At 44.9% G+C, this 26,006-nt stretch overlaps 1 protein-coding gene across 3 annotated transcripts in view; it reads right to left on the reverse strand.

Annotated features, from left to right (window-relative positions):
- LOC142291637 (multidrug and toxin extrusion protein 2-like) overlaps positions 1-25,754 on the reverse strand; it is a 175,442-nt gene extending 149,688 nt beyond the window's left edge. For 2 of the 3 annotated variants that reach the window (XM_075336307.1, XM_075336306.1), the window contains exons 1-2: positions 25,532-25,754; positions 9,963-10,064 (exon numbers count right to left, since the gene is read on the reverse strand). In XM_075336307.1, coding sequence (XP_075192422.1) covers positions 9,963-10,064; positions 25,532-25,681 — 252 coding nt within the window. In that variant the 5' untranslated portion in view covers positions 25,682-25,754. The remainder of the gene's footprint in view (positions 1-9,962; positions 10,065-25,531) is intronic. The other variant, XM_075336308.1, reaches the window with a different exon arrangement.
- Between the last annotated feature and the right edge of the window lie 252 nt (positions 25,755-26,006).

Genomic DNA, 26,006 nt, shown 5'->3' on the forward strand with positions numbered 1-26,006 from the left:
TCATTATTTACCTGTTTCCAAAGGAGAAGGTCAGCTTTTCTGGAGGCGGTGTGGTGATTAAAAAACACCATTTCTGCCAGTGATTCTGCTGCTTCCACTAACATCACGTCAGCAGAGCAGCAGCTTTTCTACTACTCTGCTCTGTTGACAGGACGTGACTGCTAATTTTATGCTGATTGACAGCCAATAGGCATGATGTTGGCAGTAACGCTACAGCAACAGAGCAGTCCGAAAGAGGAAGGTCTGTTGACGTGAAGCAGCTGAAATACCTGCAGTCAAATAATTCCCCAGTGTCCTGTCCCTTTATTGTGTAAATTAGAGGCGTCACGTTTCACAAACTCATTCTTATCCAAAGTTTCAAAATATTTTTACATGTCAAAATTAAAGCATATTCAATGTTTAGGGTAACTTTTCAGAATAAGAGGTTGGTGAGTAAACAAGGAATAACACTACTGCTGGTCATTGTATGAGTTTTAGACAGCATTTTTTTAACCATTTTCCCATCTGCAGGATCTATCAATAATTGTCAGTTTTTTCCAAGCTGAGCTCCAGAGGGGGTGGTGACTAGACCATCATGTCTCTTACACACTACACACAGAGGGCAGAAGGTCCTGTTCTTTCAGCAGAAATAGCAACATGGATATATTTATATAGCACTTTGAGTAGTGTGGTTGTGAATCCAGCATTGGGGTGAGGTACAACACTTATTGGAAAGCAGTAAGGATGAGCAAACTCAAACTGTAAAGATTCGGGTCCGGTGCTGATCCCTCAACACAGACTTGACTGTACGTCCAATTTCTGTTCGGGTTTGTTACTTAAATAAAGGCTTGTTGAAAGGTTGCAGAGCAGCCAAATAGCAAACTTTTAGGCTGAGGGTACGTCCGGAGCCATCGCGGCCATGCCAAGTATTGGCATGGCTGTGAAAGGCCGACGTACCCCGTGACTCAGCTTGTATAAAGGCTGGATCACGGGCCGTGCCACCATTTTGCCTTGACTAGAATGGGGAGAGTACGCAGTTGGAGCAAGGGACAGTGATAGGTGCAGTTAGGAAAAAACAAATTTAAGGCATAGGATCTGGATCATCATAGGATATCTCTGAAAACTTATTCTGCACTGCTGCATGCATCTTTGCGTAGCAGTCAAAAACAGCTTCTTACAGGCTTTGTTATAATTGTTCTCTGTATACAGGCAGTATAATAATTTGAACTTGTTTGTGTGCCAAACAATGAGGACAACATCTAATAGGGGACGTGGCCGTGGTTGTGCTGCTGGTGGTGTAGCTGCTTCAGGGCGAGAACATGGTAGATTTGTGCCTGCTACACTCCAAACTAAAACATCTTATTCCTCTATACGCAGGCCACAGGGCAGTCTTCGTCATTTCTCACAAATGGTGAGGCCAGAACATGTTGAGGCGGTTTTAGATTATATGGCAATCAGTGCCTCCAGTCCCTTTGCATAGTCTTCCACCCAGTCCACACTTGAATGCTCTGAGTCATCTCCGAAGTTCCATGGTCCTCTTCCTTCCACCTCAACCCATTCAAAATCAGCCAAGCAGTGTGAGCCACAAGCCATGCAGCCAGCAGTCACTTATGCTTTTTGATGACTCTGCTGGCTGGGGTCCTGTGGCCTATCCACCTGGCACTGCTCCAGAGGTGGAAGAGACCGAGTGCACTGAAGCTCATCCAATTGTGTTGGAGAAGGAGTCCAAGGGATGACTGGTGGACACGGTATGCGCATCACCGCACGACACCTCAGAGGATGATGAAAGACAGATGCCAACTACTGCGGCTTTCGTCAGTGTGCAGACCAGAAAGGAGGGCAGGGCTGAGAAGTGGGTGGAAGACGACATGAGGGATGATGACTAAGTGCTTGACCCCACCTGAGATAACAGCCGTGATCGTGATGTGCACAGTTGAGATGAAGAGGTGTTCAGGCAGACGAATCAACAGCACAGGAAAAAAGGAGCTTAGGGCAAAAGACCTGTGGGCACCTGTCACGCCAGTAAAAACCTCCCAGCAAAACCAGCTCAAAAGAGCTCCCTGACATGGCATTTCTTCTTGGAATGTGCTGATGACAAGTAGTGGTCTTCAAGATGTGCCGTCAGTGCCTAAAGCGAGGGAAAAATCTTTTCAACCTGAGCACCACCTGCATAATGCGTCATCTGATTTCCAAGCACGAGGTGCAGTGGAGTAGTTTCATCAGAAATCAGGAAAGAATTCTGGCTCCTCCTCCCTCTTGTGTTGCGGTGTTGGCCTCTTCAGCTGCAGGGTTGGCATCTTGCATCCGCTCACGATCACGATCACCAGGGCCACCCCCCCCCTCCCCACAAGCACATGAAGTGACACCAACAGTACCACCACCAGCACCACCGTTCCTAGGAAGTCTGCAGTTCTCCATTCCCCAAACTCTCGATTGAAAGACCAAAAACTCCCTAGACATCTATGAGCCCTGGCCCTGAATTACAGCATTTACAAAATGCTTGCCTTTCAAATGCTGCCATATAGGCTGGTGGAGACAGACAGCTTCCAACAAATGATGTCTCAAACTGTATGTTGTTCCAGCCACCACGGTTTCTTCCAGGCATGCCATCCCTACCCTACACACACTTGTGGCAGAACAAATCAGTTGTTCACTCCGCAATGCATTAACTGGAAAGGACCAGGCAACTACAGATACTTTGACCAGTAAGCACAGGCATACGGTATATCTCTCTAACTGAACACTGGGTAAACGTACTGGCGGCTGGGTATGAGGCGCCAGGCGTTCAAGTGCATGTGCTACTACCACCTCAGATCCCTAGACATGTGTTGGTGAGTGTTGCTTCCTCCTTGTACTCCGCTTCCTCCACCTTCTTCTCATCCAGTCAGAGTAAGAACTGCACCACCAACTTCAACACAGTCAGGTGTAAATTACAGCAGGCCGTTCTTAAACTCATCTGCCTGGACGACTAACCTCACATTGCACAGAAGCTATGGATGGGCATAAAATAACAAATAGATGAGTGGCTGGTACAGTGACAGCCCATCCTGGTGGTGTGCAATAATGGTCGAAATCTCGTTGCAGCGCTGGGCCTAGGCAGCTTGACGCACACACATCCCTTGTCTGCCGCATGTGCTGAATCTGGTGGTACAGAGCTTCCTCAAAAACTATCTACATACAGAATGTCAGAGCTTCTGCTCAAAGTGCGGGCAGTATGTGCGCACTTTCAGTGTTCTCACCTGATGCTGCTTACCTGTCTGCGTTGCAAAGTTACTTTGGCCTTCCCGCTCCCCACCTAATATGCAACATAACAACCAGGTGGAAGTCCACCTAGCATATGGCGGAGAGACTGTGCAAACAGCAGCAGGTAATATTGGAGTTCAGCTGCAGCACGCACGACAGAATCGATTTGTGGACTAACACCACTTCACTACCAAAGAGTAGTGCTGATGAGCCCATAATCAGGGTCACTATACCGATTTTATGCCTGGTGGAAAAACACTTGAGGCCATGATGGACAAGGTGGTGGCATCGAAGGAAGAGGAGCTCATTTATCTGGGCTGCTGTCTAAACAGAGCTCTGAGGTACGGTTTCTGGGCCGAAAGTGGCCATGTCCGCAACTTTCCAGCCAACGGACAGTTTTGGAGGAGGAGGAAGAGAAACTGTCGTCTGCCCTGCAAGTTGGTCAAGAAGTTAGGACAGGGGCATCACTCCATCGTGGTTAGAAAGATACAGACGGGCCAGTCCACACACCTGCGACTGAGGTCAGTGTTGTTCACTCTGGGAAGCCTGGCACACATGAGCCAACACAAGCTGTTGTGCAAACGCAATGACCCTTGAGTTGCAAGGATTCTGACCAGTGGTGATTACTGGGTGGTAACCCTGCTGTATCGTATCTACACTGCAAGGACAACGTACTATCGCTAATTTCGCCACGGAAGCAGGATTGAAAAATGCGTGAGTATAAAGCCAAGCTGTGTAATGCTGTACTTATGGCTTTTCCGGCAGACATATATCAGGGGCTTGGTGAAACAACAAGTTGGCATAGTAGTAGGAGGAGGAAGTGAACAATGCAGCGGGAGGTTCATCATCATGGCGGCAATGTGGCAACAAATGTGCAGCTTTCCACACCATCCAGCAACACCATCTACTACGGTGCTTATTTCCAGGAGTCAGCATTTAGCAAACATGCTGGAAGAGTACGTGTCCACACATACAGCATCACAGTGCTAGCTGATGGTTCTGCCCCATTTAATTTCTGGGTATCAAAATAAAATACATGGCCAGAGTTTGCAAAATACGCCTTGGAGGTGCTGGCCATCACTGAAGCGTGGCCAACTCCCCTCCTCATCACGGCCACAGTACCACCAAATCCAAAAATGAACACAAAGTCTTATTCCATTATTCAAAGCTGTTGTATTCAGACATAGGTGCCTGATTTCAACAATATTTTTTTCAAAATAAATGCATCGGATTCCCGGGATAGACACTGAGCAGCATGGGCTCACCTTCAAGTCTAAAAAAACAAAACAATGTATGTACAGCGTGCCTTGCTGTATGAATATCTCTGAAACCTTATACTGCATTTCATCATGCAGCTTTGCATAGAGGTCAAAAACAGCAGCATACAGGCAGTGTAATCTATTAGTGGCTACAGTACCACCAAACCGAAAAATGGAAATAGAGTCTTATTCCATTATTCAAAGCTGTTGTAGTCAGACATTGCTGCCTGCTTTGAACAATATTTTTTCAAAATAAATGTGTCAGATTGCCGGTAAACACACTGAGCAGCATGGGTGAGCCACTTCATATCTAAATGGCTGGGACTGGCAGTAGCACGTCTAGCTGGTGGACCGCCAGTTTGATCACAAATTTAACTATAAGCTTTTTAACTGCAACAGCTATACTGTACGCAACAGGAGCTGAAAATTAGGCTCTGAATTGTGACCTTGGAAAACAGGCTCTCTCAGAGCCTTTTTATAAAAAAAATTTGTTTTGTAAGGGTACCCTTCCAATCTTGGCTGTGATGGAGAAATGTGAAAACAAGCAATAGCAAGCCTAGATGGCGTACCTCCAGCTCCATTCCAAATCCAACTACGTGCTAAATGCAACAACTAGACTGTTTACTACTGGAGCAGAAACTTGGCTCCTGTGTGGGAAATGTTAAAACAGGCAGTCTAAGAATTGGTGCCCTGCTGAAAGTACACAGTTGGCAACTGAGGAGCACGGGCATTGTTCGTCAACATCACCCCATTAAAAACAAGCAAAAAAGTCAGAACCTCAACAAGTCAGGCACCTGTCACTTCTGGTTTTTGTGCACTCTGTTGGATGGAGTTCCGTGGCCCATTTCTGTTTTAATAGGGTGCTGTATGGTGGATCTCAAGCAATGATAACTGTGAGGGTCAACAGGCTGTTTCAGGGCCTATTACAATTCAGTAGTCTGTGGGGAAACTTTGTCAATTTTAGCTGTGAACTGGGAATACATGCTATGTAGAAGCCATTATATGTTAAACTTGTTGGTCTGTCAGTAAAAACTATGCCAAGGTTTTATGTCTGCCGGCTTTGAACAATAATCTTTTAAAAATCAGTGCTTCAGATTCCTGGGACAGATACTGAGCAGCATGGGTGAGCCGCTTCAAGTCTAAATGGCTGTGACTGGCAGTAGCAATTCAAGCTGGCATACCTCCGGCTCAATTCTAAATCTAAACAGTTATACTTTACTTACCGAGAGCTGAGTATTAAGGGGCTTTATACGCTGTGATATCGTTAATGAATTATTCTCAGGGTCACGGTGTTTGTGACGCACATCCGGTGTCACTAACGATATCGCAGTGTGTGACAAGTACGAGCGACCTTAAACGATCGCAAAAGCGGTCAAAATAGTTTGCCGCGGAGATGTCGTCCTGAAACCAAAAATCGTTCTCTGTTTATTAGCGATGTTGTTCCTCGTTCCTGCGGCACCACACGTCGCTGTGTGTGACACCGCAGGAGCGATGAACATCTCCTTACCTGCCTCCACGAGCAATGCGGAAGGAAGGAGGTGGGCGGCATGTTACGTCCCGCTCATCTCCGCCCCTCCGCTTCTATTGGACGCCTGCCATGTGACGCCGCACGAACCGCCCCCTTAGAAAGAGCGACGTCGCAGGGCAGGTAAGTCCGTGTGACGGGTGTCCAAAACTGTACCTGGTCAGAGAGAGCCTGGAAATGTCCCAAAAAACGCTTGTAATGTAGGTGCGTTTTTGGTGCGTTTTGGGTGCGTTTTTGGTGCATTTTTGTCATTGCGTTTTTTTAAAGGAGAAGGAGAACCAAAATATGACAAGAAAGGATAATGGATAGATAGCTAGAATAGATGATAGATAGAAAAAATAGAAAGAATAGCTAAATGGATAGATAGATAATAAGAGCATATAGATTAGATAATAAAAAAGAACAAAAAGAATACATAGAAAGAAATAACAGAATAGCTTGATAGAGGGATAGCCAGCTTGGTTAGCTTTTTTTTTTTTTTTATTTTTTTGGGGTAAAAAAAACAACATGGGGTCGCCCTAATTTTTCATATCCAGCACAGGAACAGCAGCAGCTGCAGGCTGCAACCATCAGATCTCTGTTGTACCTTGGCTGGTTATGAAAAATAGAGGGGATCCTCCAGCTGTCACAGCAAACCACCCAAGTGACTGAAGTGAGCCGTGCAAACAGTGGTGCCGTCACTCAGGTGTTTGCTGTCACAGCTCGAGTCCTCCACCGCTGATAGAGAGACTCTCTTCAGTGCTATTTATGCTAAACCTAAGGGATTAACACTAGAACTACTGGACTCGTGACACCTATATAGAAATACATAGTGCAAAGTAGTCAAAATGACCACCTCAGTAGTTCTAGTGTTAAATGATGCTATTAGTTATAAGCCCTTCTTGATCTAATATCTTAGCTTGGCTCATGGTACTGTACTTTTAATGGGTGGTTGCATCTCTGGCTGCCTGCCATTTACCATATTTTAATTATGCAATTTTTTTATATATTTTTTTAGATATGGCTGCTTATATGTCCTGGATACCTATTCCATATAAGAGATCTAACTAGTGATCTGCTGCATAGAAGTTGAATTCATCTGATTTGAGGACTCCTCGAATTGAACAAACTGATCCCATGGATTCAATATAAATGACATTTGGTTATATGTTTAATATTACTGCAGCAATCATTTGTATGCCCTTCCTGTAACCCTTTTTAAAAATGGCGCTCATGGCCTCTGTCGTGTGCGCGCGCGGTGATCTGATCCCCCCTCCTCCTCTCTGTTTGGCGACCTATTGGAAGCTCAGTGTGTGCGCATGCGCACGATGGGTTCCGGGATGCCGAACGCGGTGGAGGATGGGCATCGGTTCACCGCAGCGCGCCGCCATAGGACGGTAAGTCTGACCTGCTGGGGTTATAAGCAGCCGTACACATCACACCTGCACCTCACGACGAAGCGGTTGCGAAACGCGTCGAGGTGCAGGGCGGTGTGTATGCGCTCGGTGTCCGAGCGGTCACCTGGGTAGGTTATTAACCTGTACCATTCCTGGGTGCTCTGCCTTCTTTCATGTATGACAGGCTCTGGCATCCTGAGGGTCTGTTACTAGGCAGTATACAAGCTGATATTTTCTTAGTCACTTGAGTGGCTTTATTGTCTGTGTATTGTTTATACTTACAATTGGTGACATTGATAACGATTGGTTAGCCAATTTGATATAATTCACTGACGATTGCCTTTTCTTATGACTAAATATGCTTGCATCTTGATATGTCTATTCACATTTTTGTATGAAGGCATGTGATGATTATTGTGATATATGTTACTTGGACTCTGGGTTTCATACACACCTCCCTGCTTCATTGGAGTTTTTATATATGTGCACGATTCTGTACCTTACTCTGTCCTGTTTCCATCTTTGTAATATTTTGATAAAATTTTGTATGGAATAAAGAACATTCTTAATAATTTATAATGGTTGATATCATATTTATGACAATTAAGAGAAATATGGAGGTCTTTTGTAGGAATTTGTACGTGTGTTGGTGACCTTTCATATATGAATTATGAATATGGACCAGGTTATTCATATATTTCTACCTTGTCAGAGAGAGCCTGGAAATGTCCCAAAAACCGCTTGTAATGTAGGTGCGTTTTTGGTGCGTTTTGGGTGCGTTTTTGTCATTGCGTTTTTTTAAAGGAGAAGGAGAACCAAAATATGACAAGAAAGGATAATGGATAGATAGCTAGAATAGATGATAGATAGAAAAAATAGAAAGAATAGCTAAATGAATAGATAGATAATAAGAGCATATAGATTAGATAATAAAAAAGAACAAAAAGAATACATAGAAAGAAATAACAGAATAGCTTGATAGAGGGATAGCCAGCTTGGTTAGCTTTTTTTTTTTTTTATTTTTTTGGGGTAAAAAAAACAACATGGGGTCGCCCTAATTTTTCATATCCAGCAGAGGAACAGCAGCAGCTGCAGGCTGCAACCATCAGATCTCTGCTGTACCTTGGCTGGTTATGAAAAATAGAGGGGATCCTCCAGCTGTCACAGCAAACCACCCAAGTGACTGAAGTGAGCCGTGCAAACAGTGGTGCCGTCACTCAGGTGTTTGCTGTCACAGCTCGAGTCCTCCACCGCTGATAGAGAGACTCTCTTCAGTGCTGTATGATTTAGACACGCTCACTGGCGGCTGTAATTGGTTGCAGTCAGACAGCTGTCACTCAGCATGGGGGCTCATCTGACTGCAACCAATCACAGATGAGGTAGGAGTCAATGTGTATGAGGCTAATGAGCGGGTCGGGAAGAAGATGAGAGTCGGGGGAGTAGTGTGGCAGCCGGTGATCAGTGAGTATGTACTGCTTGGGGAGAAAGAGAGAGACAGCGCAAGAGAGACCGAGAAACAGACACCACACTGACACTGACACAGCACCGACATTGACACGGGCACCTCACTGACACAGGCACCGACACAACACACGGATACCAGCATGTCAAAATCACTCCAGCATTGATTTTGTCATTCTGGAACTAAGTTGGTGAGCTGCGTTTTTGTTGACAAAATCGCAGGTAAAATGCATGCCAAACCAATTTGATAGCATGCATTTTTCCTTGCGTTTTGATGCCCTCATTGATTTCAATGGCTGACAAATGTTGACAAAAACGCAAGAAAGAATGAACATGCTGCATCTTTTTACCACAAACGTTTGACAAAAAAAAAAACGCTGACAAATAAACTGCAATGTGCGCACAGCAAATCTGACTTCTCATAGACTTTGCTGGGAAGTCAGATGTCAGAAAGTTCTGACAACAAAACTGCACCAAAAAACGCGGCAAAAACGCGACAAAAAAACGCAGGTTCACATGTAGCCTTAAGGGCTTAGATGGCACCAACAACGCTGAAACAGCACAGGTGCGGGAAGTGAGAAATGTTGTTATTTTACAAGGGTGGCTACTTCTTTTAACACTAGAAGTCCCAGAGAGGGGTCATTTAACATTTCTACCATTGGAACCCTATGGAGCTCGAAATTCCTGGGACTTCTAGAGTTAAAAAAAGGGTTTCAAGGTAGTGGACATCCCCCTTTAAATGATACATTGTATAATTACAAATAATCATAAATCTGCTATCCATGGGCACATATTTACTATATTTTATAGCAATAACACTTTCTTGGCTCCACCAATAGCATGACAAAGGAGTAACTTGCAACATTGTTATCAAGCACAATGCATGCTAAAATAGGACAACACTTTTACATTAAACCATTAACAATTTTCATTCCTGTTTCCTACAGTGCCCGGATATTCACATGCAGACTAGGTATCTTATATAGGTCTTACGACAACAAAACCAGTTTACAAAACTTGCAGGGCATCTAACCTAACGGCCCGCAGTTGCATCTCTTCATAGACCAGATTAAAAAGTAATACTGGAACGACCCAATAAGCTATATTAATAATACTTACCGCAACAGCGAGTGTTACAGCATCTAGTTCAATCTTGCCCAAATGACCACAGAATATGGAACTCGCAATGTTAATTAGGAATACCATTATTTGTGAGAGGAACTAGAAAAAAAATAAGAAAAATCATTATGAGTATGATGTATAATATTGATATGTATTAATACTTTATCAAGTTTCTAGTGGAGTACCTCCTCTTCCCATGTCACTGACATATATGACCTGGCACAAGTGCATTCCTGATGGTGTGCAAAGTATCAAGAAAGTTTACCGGTCAGTAATGTAACATAATTTGGTATGGCAGTAATCAGATCAAAGATCCTCAATGGAGCATGGATTCAATGGGCGACGGATGAATGGGTAGCAGCATTAGTTTCAGTAGCAGGGCTGTGGAGTCAGAAAGTGAAACTCTGACTTCTTCATAAACGGCTCATGTATAGTACCGTATTTTTCGGACTATAAGACGCACCGGACTATAAGACGCACCCTGGTTTTAGAGGAGGAAAATAGGAAAATAAAATTTTAAGCAAAAAATGTGGTCATGACACACTGTTATGGGGCGTGGATCTACTGCTGACACTGTTATAGGGCTAATGTCCCCAAATTCTCTAAGGTGCCGCATCCTGGTAATGATCCTCCTGCCTTGTATATACAGTATATGTCCCTCATCCTGCTATATACCGTCATCCTGCTATATGGCCGCATCCTGCTATATACTGGCATATGGCCGCATCCTGCTATATAACCCATCATGACATATGGCCCCATCCAGCTATATACCCCCATCCTGCTCATATGACCTCATCCTGCTCATATGACCTCATCATGCTCATATGACCCCATCATGCTCATATGACCCCATCCTGCTCATAATATACCCCCATCCTGCTCATAATATACCCCCATCCTGCTCATAATATACCCCCATCCTGGTGTATGGCCGCATCCTGTGGCACATAAAAAAAAAAAAACGTTCATACTCACCTTACCTCACCTCACTCCCTGCAGCATCGCTCCTCCTCCCGTCTGTGTCAGCGGCAGCGCCGCTGAGTGGAGCCGTCCCCTTTACCCTGCTGCATCGCGATCATCTCCTGTGTCTGTGCCGGCGGCTGCGTGTGGACACGTGCGCACAGCGATGACGTCATCGCTATGCACGCCGCTAGTCTCCACCCAGCCGCCGCCACAGACACAGGAGATGATCGCGATGTAGCAGGGTAACGGGGACGGCTCCACTCAGCGGCGCTGACACAGACGGGACGACGAGCGATGCTGCAGGGGAACGGTGAGTACTGTACACTGATTCACTGCTCCCCGCGCTGATGATGATACTCGGGGAGCAGTGAATACAGCCGCACATGATCACTCCAGGCCGTAGTTGCCAGGGGTGATCATGCGGGCCGGCTGTTTATCCCCCGCCCATCATCCCGCCGACCTGTTAGCACCGGCTTTAGTGCTGAGGAATGATGGGCGGGGGATGGGCGTGCATATTAAATGAGCGGGTCCACGTGGTCACGGCAGGCTGCTACAGCCTGCTCGTGCCCCCGATGACCCGCTCCACCGTAGCACCCACATTCCCCGCAGCCACATTCAGACCATAAGACGGACCCCCCACTTTGCCCCAACATTTGGGGAGAAAAAAGTGTGTCTTATAGTCCGAAAAATACGGCAATTAAATAACTACTTTGGTATTTTTTATTTCCTCTTTTATAAAACAATATGTTGACGGTTGCACTGGCATTCTGCACCAGAATCCCGACATCTGCAGTACTCTGGGGGTCCAGATCCCAGCCTGACCATCGACTGTAAACTAACATTGGCGCTGCACAAGGCGACGTTTTATTTACAGTTGACAATCGGGAACGGGTTAAAAACAAACTAGTTGAATCCTTCCAAGCTCGATGTAGAATATATGATTTGCTGCTTTTTTATAAACTATATATAAAACAGTAAATTATATGGTGACTGTAGGGGCAGGAAATCACAGACAGGGTTAGACCCAATGTACAGTCCAGCCCCTGTGCACCAAAACCTAATTAGAAACTTTATGTCAAATATTGATTAAAGAAGACCGAAAAAGGATTTCTTCACCAAATGTATTCACAGCCCTGTCTTACATTACAAAATCATACTGACCGGTTCTCTTTAAGTGGATGCATTCCATATTACAATCACCGTCCGGTGACGGGCTATCTACTCGTGTTATGCATTTTGCCCTAGTTAAAAAACACATCTGGTTCCCATTGTTCTCTTGCATCTTAATAAAGTTCCTTTTATTCCTTTTTTTTTTATCACAGTCTGATTGAAAGTTTAATGGCCTTGAGCAATGATTCTTACATTGCAGGTTATATAACACATGGACATACACTTTCCATACTTTATTACTGTAACCTACTGGTAATCTAAAAATTTCCTGCATATTTTATCTATCATCCTTGAAAATGACAGGGCAATGTTATTGAGCAATCTATGTGACCTTTATACAGGTGATTCACACAGCTAAGGTAGTATACAGTGCGGGAAAGGAAGAGTGGCTTACAGCTACATGACCCGCAATGGTTATTAGACTGCAATGTCAAAAAAAAAAACATTTTCTCTAGTACTACACTATAAAATCAATAAAAGCAAAATAAAAAGCTTAATAAGGCCTCATTCACACAAAGTCTTTATATAAAAAAGGAAATATATCTCATTTAACTCTGTATATGTAGATGCAAACATTGGTACTAATATGAGGACCCCATATTTATTTTTAATGGGGAAACAAAATTAAGAAATAATGAGCGTTTTGTCTCTGTAAGAATCATGAAATTCAATCCAAGATAGACAGGATTGGAAAAATGCAACCGTTCACGTTAAAGGGATTGTCCCACGAATGAAGTTCATTTTACTCAACATATCTTGGAATAATAATAAGTTCCACCATTGGAGGTGTTTAAAAAAAATGTTTCTGTGCTGAGATAATTTTATATGTGTCCCTGCTATGTACTGTGTAATGGATGTGTCTGATCATAAGGGGACATGGTCTGATCATACCACATCCGATTCGGGGAGGAAATAAAAGACTATACAAACATTACAGCATGGGATCGCAAATAATTAGTTCTATGAGGTAAAACTTATTTTTTTTAAAAAAAAAAAGAGGCAAGGAAATGTTTTACCATATATATATATATATATATATATTTTATATATGTATATATATATATATATTAGCCGTGGTACTCGGCGTTGCCCGGGATAGTAGCTGCCTCTCTCCCAGTCTCTCTCGCTCCCTGTCTGTGTGTCTGTCTCTCTCCCCGTCTGTCTCTCTCCCCGTCTGTCTCTCTCCCCGTCTGTCTCTCTCCCCGTCTGTCTCTGTCTGTCAGTCTCTTTGTCTCTGTCTGTCTGTCTGCATTTTGACACGCGCACATTCCATTCAAGGACATGGCTGCGCATTGTGACACACCAACATTCTTCTGAAGTTCTAGCTGCATTGTGGCTCCCAGCTACATTGACTTTAATGTAGGCATGTATTTTGGCGAATAACTGTAAAGAGCGGGGTTAAAATTTGCCCTCAAAACATAGTGTACGATGTTCCCTGTTTCAAATAGGGTGTCTGTGCAAAATTTTGTGATTCTACATGCGACGGTGCGGATTTCTTTAGCGGACATACATACATACATACATACATACACTCAGCTTTATAATATATATATATATATATATATATATATATATATATATATATATATATATATATATATATATAACACATACAGTACAGGCCACAAGTTTGGACACACCTTCTCATTCAATGAGTTTTCTTTATTTTCATAACTCTGATAATTGTAGATTCTCATTGAAGGCATCAAAAGTATGAAGTAAAACATGTGGAATGAAATACTTAAAAAAGTGTGAAACAACTGAAAATATGTCTTATATTCTAGGTTCTTTAAAGTAGTCACCTTTTGCTTTGATTACTGCTTTGCACACTCTTGGCATTCTCTTGATGAGCTTCAAGAGGTAGTCACCAGAAATGGTCTTTCAACAGTCTCGAAGGAGTTCCCAGAGATGCTTAGCACTTGTTGGCCCTTTTGCCTTCACTCTGCGGTCCAGCTCACCCCAAACCATCTCGATTGGGATCAGGTCTGGTGACTGTGTAGACCAGGTCATCTGGCTTAGCACCCCATCACTCTCCTTCTTAGTCAAATAGCCCTTACACAGCCTGGAGGTGTGTTTGGGGTCATTGTCCTGTTGAAAAATAAATGATGGTTCAACTAAACGCAAACCGGATGGAATAGCATGCCACTGCAAGATGCTGTGGTAGCCATGCTGGTTCTGTATGCCTTCAATTTTGAATAAATCCCCAACAGTGTCACCAGCAAAGCACCCGCACACCATCACACCTCCTCCTCCATGCTTCATGGTGGGAACCAGGCATGTAGAGTCCATCCGATCACCTTTTCTACAAAGACACTGTGGTTGGATCCAAAGATCTCAAATTTGGACTCATCAAACCAAAGCACTGATTTCCACTGGTCTAATGTCCATTCCCTGTGTTCTTTAGCCCAAACGAGTCTCTTCTGCTTGTTGCCTGTCCTTAGCAGTGGTTTCCTAGCAGCTATTTTACCGTAAAGGCCTGCTGCACAAAGTCTCCTCTTAACAGTAGTTCTAGAGATGAGAATGTGTCCAAACGTTTGGTCTGTGCTGTATATATATATATATATATATATATATATATATTATATATATATAATCTTGTGGGTAGTTCCAGCAGGTAAGAAGACTTCAGATGATAGTGCTAAAATCCTATTTTATTGAACAAGTTTAAAAATTCCAGAGCTCATTTAGTAAAGTGCAGGATACATGCTGATCAGACTACGCGTTTCGGCGGTAAGGAAGCCGCCTTCTTCACGGTCTCAAGACAAAAAGATTTCCAAAGCTTTAAATATCCCAAGGAGCACTGTGCAAGTGATTATATTGAAATGGAAGGAGTATCATACCACTGCAAATCTACCAAGACCCGGCCGTCCATCCAAACTTTCATCTCAAACAAGGAGAAGACTGATCAGAGATGCAGCCAAGAGGCCCATGATTACTCTGGATGAACTGCAGAGATCTAAAGCTGAGGTGGGAGAGTCTGTCCATAGGACAACAATCAGTCGTACACTGCAGAGGCCAGATTTGGCCTTTATGGAAGAGTGGCAAGGAGAAAGCCATTTCTCAAAGATATCCATAAAAAGTGTTGTTTAAAGTTTTCCACAAGCCACCTGGGAGACACACCAAACATGTGGAAGAAGGTGCTCTGGTCAGATGAAACAAAAAATGAACTATTTTGACACAATGCCAAACGATATGTTTTGCGTAAAAGCAACACAGCTCATCACCCTGAACACACCATCCCCACTGTCAAACATGGTGGGGGTAGCATTATGGTTTGGGCCTGCTTTTCTTCAGCAGGGACAGGGAAGATGGTTAAAATTGTTGGGAAGATGGATGGAGCAAAACACAGGACCATTCTTGAAGAAAACCTGTTGGGAGTCTGCAATAGACCTGAGACTGGGACGGAGATTTGTCTTCCAAGAAGACAATGATCCCAAACATAAAGCAAAATTCAATCGAGAATCTGTGGAAAGAGCTGAAAACTGCTGTTCACAAACGCTCTCCATCCAACCTCACTCAGCTCCAGCTATTTGCAAAGGAAGAATGGGCAAGAATTTCAGTCTCTCGATGTACAAAACTGATAGACACATACCCCAAGCGACTTGTAACTGTAATCGCAGCAAAAGGTGGCGCTACAAAGTATTAACTTAAAGGGGATTAATATTATTGGACTCCCAACTTTTCAGTTATTTATTTTTTTAAAAAGTTTAAAATAAGCAATACATTTTGTTCTACTTCACAATTGTGTCCCACTTGTTGATTCTTCACCATAACATTAAAATTTTTATCTTTATGTTTGAAGCCTGAAATGTGGGAAAAGGTTGAAAAATTCAAGGGGGCAGAATACGTTCGCAAGGCACTGTACATACATATATTTATATATACACAGGGTGGACCTGGATGAAGGCAGTCTTGTGCTGAAACATGTAGTCCCTATGTGAACTCACTGCTATATTTGGACAAGTGTATGTCTCATTGACTTTTAACCATTTGAATAAAGATTTGGATTTTAAAGCTGGGTTCACACATAGCGACAGCGACGTCGCTGTTACGTCACCATTTTCTGTGACATAAGAGCGACCTTGTAAGTCGCTGTTATGATCGCTGCTTAGCTGTCAAACACAGCAGAAGCAGCAGCGATCATAACGACACGCGTCGCTGTGCTACATGTGCAGAGAGCAGGGAGCCGCGCACACTGCTTAGCGCGGCTCCCTGCACTCCTAGCTACAGTACACATTGGGTTAATTACCCGATGTGTACTGCAGCTACATGTGCAGAGAGCAGGAGCCGGCACTGGCAGCGAGGGCGGCGGATGCTGGTAAGGAAGGTAAATATCGGGTAACCAGGGAAAGGTCTTCCCTTGGTTACCCGATGTTTACAGCTTACCGCAGCTGCCAGACGCCGGCTCCTGCTCCCTGCTCGCTTCATTTCGTCGCTCTCTCGCAGTCACATACAGCGATGTGTGCGTCACAGCGGGAGAGCGACGACCAAAAAATGAAGCTGGACATTCAACAACGACCGGCGACCTCACAGCAGGGGCCAGGTCGTTGCTGGATGTCACACACAGCGACAGGACGTCGCTGCAACGTCACAGAAAATAGTGACGTAGCAGCGACGTCGTTATCGTCGTCGCTGTGTGTGACACCACCCTAAAGACGGCTATATATCTGTTATCGTGCTGGAGAACTTCCTTTTTCCAATATTGGTGGTAAGCTCCAACCCTCTCCCTGCGTGTGAAGAGAATGCGGTTATCATTCCATGGACACTGAAGTATGGTGAGCTGGCCTATTTTCTTTTTTACATATACATATATATATAAAAAATAATATATATATATATATATATATATATATATATATATATATATATATATATATATATATATATATATATATAGATATACACACTAGCTGTACTACCCGGCTTCGCCCGGGTTAATGACTGCTGTTAACATAATAGAATGTAATAACAAAAATGTATTCTGCACACAAAAAACACAAAACAAATAAATAGAAATGTAATTATTAAAAGGCAAAAACTAAGCTAATTGAAGCATTTCACAACATATATTTCAACACCACAGATATTCCACACAGGTTTTACTAAATTGGCCAAGTAATGTGCTCCGTCTGTCTCATTCCACATCTGTCTCTTTCCCTGTCTGTCTCTTTCCAGGTCTGCCTCTTTCCTAGTCTGCCTCTTTCCTAGTCTGCCTCTTTCCTAGTCTGCCTGTCTCTGTCTCTTTCTTTGTCTGTCTCTATCTTTCTGTTTCTTTCCCCATTTGTCTCTTTCCCAGGTCTGTCTCTTTCCCCATCTGTCTCCCCGCTTCTTTGTCTGTGTCTTTTCCTGTCTGTCTCTTTCCCTGTCTGCCTGTCTTTGTCTGTCTCTATTTCTCTGTCTCTTTCCCCGTCTGTCTCTGTCAAGGTCTGTGTCTTTCCCAATCTATCTTTGTCTGTCTCTCTGGCTGTCTCCTCCTTCCTTGTCTGCATGTCTGTCTGTCTCTTTCCAGGTCTGTCTCTTTCCAGGTCTGTCTCTTTCCAGGTCTGTCTCTTTCCAGGTCTGTCTCTTTCCAGGTCTGTCTCTTTCCAGGTCTGTCTCTTTCCAGGTCTGTCTCTTTCCAGGTCTGTCTGTCTTTTTCACCGTCTGTCTCTGTCTGTCTCTTTCACCGTTTGTCTCTGTGTCTGTCTCTTTCCCTGTCTCTATCTCTCTGTCTCTTTCCCTGTCTGTCTCTCTCTATCCGTCTCCCCACCGACATCTTATTACCTCACATATAAGCTTCTTATACTATGAATGTCTTTTGTTCCTATAGCAACCAATCACAGCTCCTACTAATAACCTGTAGCTCCATCCTCCATTTACTTTAATGAAGGCATGTTTTTGGAGAGTAACTGTAAAGCGTGGGGTTAAATTTTCCTGTCAAAACATAGTCTACGACGTTCCCTGGGTCACATGAGGTGTCTGTGCAAAGTTTCGTGATTGTAAATGCGACGGTGCGGATACACTTTTCGTTTCACTTTTTCCCCATTATGTAGATACAGTGCCTACAAGTAGTATTCAACCCCCTGCAGATTTAGCAGGTTTGATAAGATGAAAATAAGTTAGAGCCTGCAAACTTCAAACAAGAGCAGGATTTATTAACAGATGCATAAATCTTACAAACCAACAAGTTATGTTGCTCAGTTAAATTTTAATACATAAAATTTTCAACATAAAAGTGTGGGTCAATTATTATTCAACCCCTAGGTTTAATATTTTGTGGAATAACCCTTGTTTGCAAATACAGCTAATAATCGTCTTTTATAAGACCTGATCAGGCCGGCACAGGTCTCTGGAGTTATCTTGGCCCACTCCTCCATGTAGATCTTCTCCAAGTTATCTAGGTTCTTTGGGTGTCTCATGTGTACATTAATCTTGAGCTCTTTCCACAAGTTTTCAATTGGGTTAAGGTCAGGAGACTGACTAGGCCACTGCAACACCTTGATTTTTTCCCTCTTGAACCAGGCCTTGGTTTTCTTGGCTGTGTGCTTTGGGTCGTTGTCTTGTTGGAAGATGAAATGACGACCCATCTTAAGATCCTTGATGGAGGAGCGGAGGTTCTTGGCCAAAATCTCCAGGTAGGCCGTGCTATCCATCTTCCCATGGATGCGGACCAGATGGCCAGGCCCCTTGGCTGAGAAACAGCCCCACAGCATGATGCTGCCACCACCATGCTTGACTGTAGGGATGGTATTCTTGGGGTCGTATGCAGTGCCATCCAGTCTCCAAACGTCACGTGTGTGGTTGGCACCAAAGATCTCAATCTTGGTCTCATCAGACCAGAGAACCTTGAACCAGTCTGTCTCAGAGTCCTCCAAGTGATCATGAGCAAACTGTAGACGAGCCTTGACATGACGCTTTGAAAGTAAAGGTACCTTACGGGCTCGTCTGGAATGGAGACCATTGCGGTGGAGTACGTTACTTATGGTATTGACTGAAACCAATGTCCCCACTGCCATGAGATCTTCCCGGAGCTCCTTCCTTGTTGTCCTTGGGTTAGCCTTGACTCTTTGGACAAGCCTGGCCTCGGCACGGGTGGAAACTTTCAAAGGCTGTCCAGGCCGTGGAAGGCTAACAGTAGTTCCATAAGCCTTCCACTTCCGGATGATGCTCCCAACAGTGGAGACAGGTAGGCCCAACTCCTTGGAAAGGGTTTTGTACCCCTTGCCAGCCTTGTGACCCTCCACAATCTTGTCTCTGATGGCCTTGGAATGCTCCTTTGTCTTTCCCATGTTGACCAAGTATGAGTGCTGTTCACAAGTTTGGGGAGGGTCTTAATTAATCAGAAAAGGCTGGAAAAAGAGATAATTAATCCAAACATGTGAAGCTCATTGTTCTTTGTGCCTGAAATACTTCTTAATACTTTAGGGGAACCAAACAGAATTCTGGTGGTTTGAGGGGTTGAATAATAAATGACCCTCTGAATAAACTTTTCACAATTTAAAAAACAAAATAAAAAAAGAAATATTCTTTTTTGCTGCAGTGCATTTCACACTTCCAGGCTGATCTACAGTCCAAATGTCACAATGCCAAGTTAATGCCGAATGTGTAAACCTGCTAAATCTGCAGGGGGTTGAATACTACTTGTAGGCACTGTAGGGGCAAAATTGATTGGTAAATTGGAACGCGCAGGGTTAAAATTTCACTTCACAACATAGCCAATGACGCTCTCGGGGTCCAGACGTGTGAGTGTGCAAAATTTTGTGGCTGTAGCTGCGACGGTGCAGATGCCAATCCCGCACATACACACACATACACACATCCATACACACACTCAGCTTTATATATTAGATATATATGGTAAGGTTACATATATACTAACTATATATACTGTATATATATATATATATGAGCATAAAGTATATATATATATATATATATATATATATATATATATAAAAGATCAAGATAATTACAAGTGCGTGTGTGTGTGTGTGTGTGTGTGCAGTGGTGTAACTACCGCGGTCGCAGCGGTCGCCATCGCGACCGGGCGGTTTGGGGCGGTGACGTCACTCCTGTGCGACTACTGCTGTGCTGAGTGCACAGAGCGTAGGGAGGGAGGACGCCGACCGCAGCACCGGGAGAACGAGGAGAGGGGAGGACGAGCAGCAGTGGAAGGAGGAGAGCAGGGAGTACAGCAGCAGTGGAACAAGGAGACGTCAGGACAGAGCAGCAGTGGAAGGAGGAGAGCGGTGAGTACTTGTTTTTTTTTATATATATATATATATATATATATATATATGTATATATATATATATGTGTGAATACATGGTGGTCAGAGGCCTGGAGTGGGGAGGCTGCATTATACTGTACATGGAGGCCTGGGGTGGGAAGGCTGCCTGATACTGTACATGGAGGCCTGGGGTGGGAAGGCTGCCTGATACTGTACATGGAGGCCTGGGGTGGGAAGGCTGCCTGATACTGTACATGGAGGCCTGGGGTGGGGAGGCTGCCTGATACTGTACATGGAGGCCTGGGGTGGGGAGGCTGCATGATACTGTACATGGAGGCCTGGGGTGGGGAGGCTGCATGATACTGTACATGGAGGCCTGGGGTGGGGAGGCTGCATGATACTGTACATGGAGGCCTGGGGTGGGGAGGCTGCATGATACTGTACATGGAGGCCTGGGGTGGGGAGGCTGCATGATACTGTACATGGAGGCCTGGGGAGGCTGGCAGCATTATTATAGATGGAGGCCTGGGGAGGCTGGCAGCATTATTATACATGGAGGCCTGGGGAGGCTGGCTGCATTATTATACATGGAGGCCTGGGGAGGCTGGCTGCATTATTATACATGGAGGCCTGGGGAGGCTGGCTGCATTATTATACATGGAGGCCTGGGGAGGCTGGCTGCATTATTATACATGGAGGCCTGGGGAGGCTGGCTGCATTATTATACATGGAGGCCTGGGGAGGCTGGCTGCATTATTATACATGGAGGCCTGGGGAGGCTGGCTGCATTATTATACATGGAGGCCTGGGGAGGCTGGCTGCATTATTATACATGGAGGCGTGGGGAGGCTGGCTGCATTATTATACATGGAGGCCTGGGGAGGCTGGCTGCATTATTATACATGGAGGCCTGGGGAGGCTGGCTGCATTATTATACATGGAGGCCTGGGGAGGCTGGCTGCATTATTATACATGGAGGTCTGGGGAGGCTGGCTGCATTATTATACATGGAGGTCTGGGGAGGCTGGCTGCATTATTATACATGGAGGCCTGGGAGGCTGGCTGCTATATTATACATGGAGGCCTGGGGAGGCTGGCTGCTATATTATACATGGAGGCCTGGGAGGCTGGCTGCTATATTATACATGGAGGCCTGGGAGGCTGGCTGCTATATTATACATGGAGGCCTGGAGAGGTTGGCTGCATTATTATATATGGAGGCCTGGTGAGGCTGCATAATAAACATGAAAGACACCTTATACATTGAATATAGAGGTGTAATATACATAGAGGTCTATGAGGCTGCATTATACTGGAGTTCTATAGGGCTGCATTAAAATGGAGGTCGGGGGGGCTGTATAATACAAAATGAAGGGACACCTTATACATGGAATATAGGGGTGCCTTATGCATGGAGGAGTATGGGGCTGCATAATACCATCTGAAGTTTTATGGGGTTGTGTTATAATACATATAGGACTATGGGGGCTACATTATAATATATGGAGGACTATGGAGGCTACCTTATACACGGACTATGGAAGTGCATTATAAAACATGGAGGACTATGTGGTGCAGTATAATATATGGAGAACTATGGGGTGAATTTTAATACATGGAGAACTATGGGAAATGCATTATAATTGAAGGGCTACTTTATACATGGAGGATTATGGGGGTGCATTATAATATATGGAGGGCTATGTATCTGCATTCTAATATATGAAGGGTTATGTGGGACCCTTTATACAATTATTTGGAAGGCTATGTGGGGGCTGTTATAGTATTTTGAGAACTTTATACAGGGGGGACAAAGATACAAGCATGGGATGGAAATGTTTTGTGCTGAGGGAAAAAGGCTCTTTCCCTCAGCAGCCAACTTTCCCATGCTCTGCTATACATCTCTCAGCACCCAGCTTTCCCATGTTCTGATATACATCTCTCAGCACCCAGCTTTCCCATGTTCTGATATACATCTCTCAGCACCCAGCTTTCCCATGTTCTGATATACATCTCTCAGCACCCAGCTTTCCCATGTTCTGATATACATCTCTCAGCACCCAGCTTTCCCATGCTCTGCTGTACATCTCTCAGCACCCAGCTTTCCCATATTCTGATATGGGAAAGCTGGGTGCTGAGGACAAGATAAATATCAGAACATAGGAAAGCTGGGTGCTGATAGAGGGATTTCAGGGTGCTGTGGGTGAGAGCCAAGTGTTAGGCTATGTGCGCACTAGACCGTTTTTCCCGCGGATTTACCCGCGGATTTGCCCCGGAAATTTCTTGAGAAATGTCTGCAATCTTTGTGCAGACATTTCCCATGAAATTCAATGAGAAAAAAAAATAGCTGTGCGCACTGTGCGGATTTTTCTCAAGAAAATTTCTTGAGAAAATTTTCTCGAGAAACTTTCTTGAGAAAATGTGCATGTCCATTAATTTCCGCAGGTACCTGCGGTATTCCGGGGGTATACCGCAGGTAGCAAATGATGTGCGGTATACCCCCGGTATAGCCGCGATTTACCTGCGGTAATGCTCATCGCTGCCTGCGGTTTTGCAGGAAGCGATGTCATTATGCCAGGAAGAGGAAGCGGAGCAGAGTAAACACAGACGTCACACTCCCTGGACGCCGCACAGAAGCACTTCCGTGCGACCTCCAGGTCTGTCCCGTGCAGTCTGTGTCCTGCTCCGGCCTCGCGGCTGCCTGCACTGCAGGGTGTCAGTGTCTGCCCGCAGTGTCAGCAGCCTGTCACGCTGCAGCGCAGGCAGACACTGACACAGGCAGACACTGACACTGCACTGCAGGGTATCAGTGTCTGCCCGCAGTGTCAGCAGCCTGTCACGCGGCAGCGCAGGCAGACACTGACATCCTGCAGTGCTGGGAGCCGAGGGGATGACGATCGCTGCTGTCAGGAGGTGAGATCATTACCTGCTGTGACGATCTCCTGCCTCCTGACGTCAGCGCGGTCACTGCTGTCTATGCCCGTCTCGCGAGCGGCCCGAGACTGTCACTAGCGGTGACGTCACGGGCTCTCGCGATACTTCTGACAACGCGGCGGGCATAGAAGTCAGTGACAGCGCTGACGTCAGCAGTACAGGAGATGATCACAGAAGGTAATGATCTCATCTATGCTCCTGATGGCAGCGCTCGTCATCCCCTGCAGTGACCTGAGCTGACCTATTGATGTTAGCTCAGGTCACTGCATTGCTCTCCCAGCCAATGGGGAACATTCTGTTCTTCATTGACTGGGACAGCGACTATGGTATGGATCGCCGTGCCCCCCCCTTATTGGATTACGCCGGACGTGGAATTGATTGTGCTCTTTTCAATAAATTGGTTAAAGAGGGAATGTTTTGGGGAGTGTTTTTTCAAATAAAACTTTTTTTGTTGTCTATTTTTTAATTATTACTGACTGGGTTGGTGATGTCGGGTATCTGATAGACGCCTGACCTCACCAACCCCAGGGCTTGATGCCAGGTGACATTACACATCTGGCATCAACCCCATATATTACCCAGTTTGCCAACGCACCAGGGCGCGGGATGAGCTGGGGCAAAGCGCCAGGATTGGCATGTTCAATGGATGCGCCACTTCTGGGGCGGCTGCGGCCTGCTATTTTTAGGCTGGGGAGTGTCCAATAACAGTGGACCTCCGTAGTCTGAGAATATCAGACCCCAGCTGTCCGCTTTACCTTGGCTGGTGATCCAATATGGGGGGGACCGCACGTTTTTTGTTTTAAATTATTTATATAATTTAAAATAATAGCGTGGGGTGCCCACTGTTTTGGATTATCAGCCAAGGTGAAGCTGCCAGCGGTGGTCTGCAGGCTGCAGCCGTCTGCTTTACCCTAGCTGGCTACAAAAAAATGGGGGGACCTCACATCGTTTTTTTTTAATTATTTATTTTATGGCTAAATACAAGGCTAAGCACCCTTTAGTGCCACATGAAAGTCACTAAAGGGTACCAGCTTAGAAAATGCAGGGAGGTGGAACATTATATAGGTTTTTCTCATCTATCTATCTATCCCTCTATCTATCTATCTATATATCTATCCATCTATCCCTCTATCTATATATCTATCCATCTATCCCTCTATCCCTCTATCTATATATCTATCCATCTATCCCTCTATCTATCCATCTATCCCTCTATCTATCCATCTATCCCTCTATCTATCCATCTATCCCTCTATCTATCTATCTATTCATCTATCCATCTATCCCTCTATCTATCTATCTATTCATCTATTCATCTATCCATCTTTCCCTCTATCCATTATCTGTCTATCGATTATCTTTATTATTTATTGCAGGGACAAACCTGCGGTAAATCCGCGGCAAAACCGCGGCAAATCCGCGGCAAAACCGCGGCAAAACCGCATGCGGATTTGGTGCGGATTTTTTCCGCAGGTCCGGAAATCTTTCACTGGCAGAAGTTTCTCAAGAAATTTTCTTGAGAAACTTCACATTTCTAGTGCGCACATAGCCTTAGCGTCATTATCCTGTACCCCGAGTGTCAGTGTCATTATCCCCTACCCCAAGTGTCTGTGTATGTGGAGGGGGGGCCCAGGTCTAAACTTTGCACCGCGGCCCATCCAACTCTAGTTACGCCACTGTGTGTGTGTATTTGTCTGCCTGTGTGTGTGTGTGTATTTGTCTATGTGTGTGTGTGTGTATTTGTCTATGTGTGTGTGTGTGTATTTGTCTATGTGTGTGTGTATTTGTCTATGTGTGTGTGTATTTGTCTATGTGTGTGTGTGTATTTGTCTATGTGTGTGTGTGTGTGTGTGTGTATTTGTCTATGTGTGTGTGTGTGTATTTGTCTATGTGTGTGTGTGTGTGTGTGTGTATTTGTCTGTGTGTGTGTGTGTGTGTGTGTATTTGTGTGTGTGTATGTGTGTGTGTGTGTGTATTTGTCTATGTGTGTGTGTGTGTGTGTGTGTGTGTGTGTGTGTGTGTGTGTATGTGTGTGTCTATGTGTGTGTGTGTGTCTATGTGTGTGTCTATGTGTGTGTGTGTGTGTGTGTGTGTCTATGTGTGTGTCTATGTGTGTGTGTGTGTCTATGTGTGTGTCTATGTGTGTGTCTATGTGTGTGTGTGTGTGTGTGTGTGTACCAGCATCTCTCTCTAACCACCCTGGTATATGGAGCCATGAGACAAGTTGAGTCCGGTAGTTGCCTGCCTGCTCGTACAGTGCGTGTATACAGTGCCGTGCGGCTCTTACCACAGGCCCGGCCATGGCACACTGCTCTCTCACTTCTTTCCAGTAGCGCAGTGGCAGGGGGCGGCGGAGCAGTGTCTGTACACGGTCGGCATTCTTGGAAAAGGGCCGGCTGTCCGGCGTCATGTCTGAACCCAGCTCTTTCGCCTCCATCACGATGAAGTCCTGTCGCTGACTGTCTGCAGCCGCCCGTCAGATCCAGAGGACACGTGCTGTGCCAGCCCACCCACCATACACAGACATGGGGGGAGGAGCTGTGCACTGTGCTGAGGTGAACGGCAGGCTGAAAGTCAGGGTCACACAGTGCACAGCAATAACATGTCCTATCAGAGCTTTATATCCCCGGCTCAGTGGACTCTCGTTATTAGGAAATATACCTTTTTGCTGGTAAAAAGATGAATTCTGTCTTTTCTAACAAAATTTCTATCACGTTGTACAAGTCTTCAACCCGGAATCACCCCCTCTTGCCAGAGTCCCC

This window comes from Anomaloglossus baeobatrachus, chromosome 2 (assembly GCF_048569485.1).
Source record: "Anomaloglossus baeobatrachus isolate aAnoBae1 chromosome 2, aAnoBae1.hap1, whole genome shotgun sequence".
NCBI lineage: Eukaryota > Metazoa > Chordata > Amphibia > Anura > Aromobatidae > Anomaloglossus > Anomaloglossus baeobatrachus.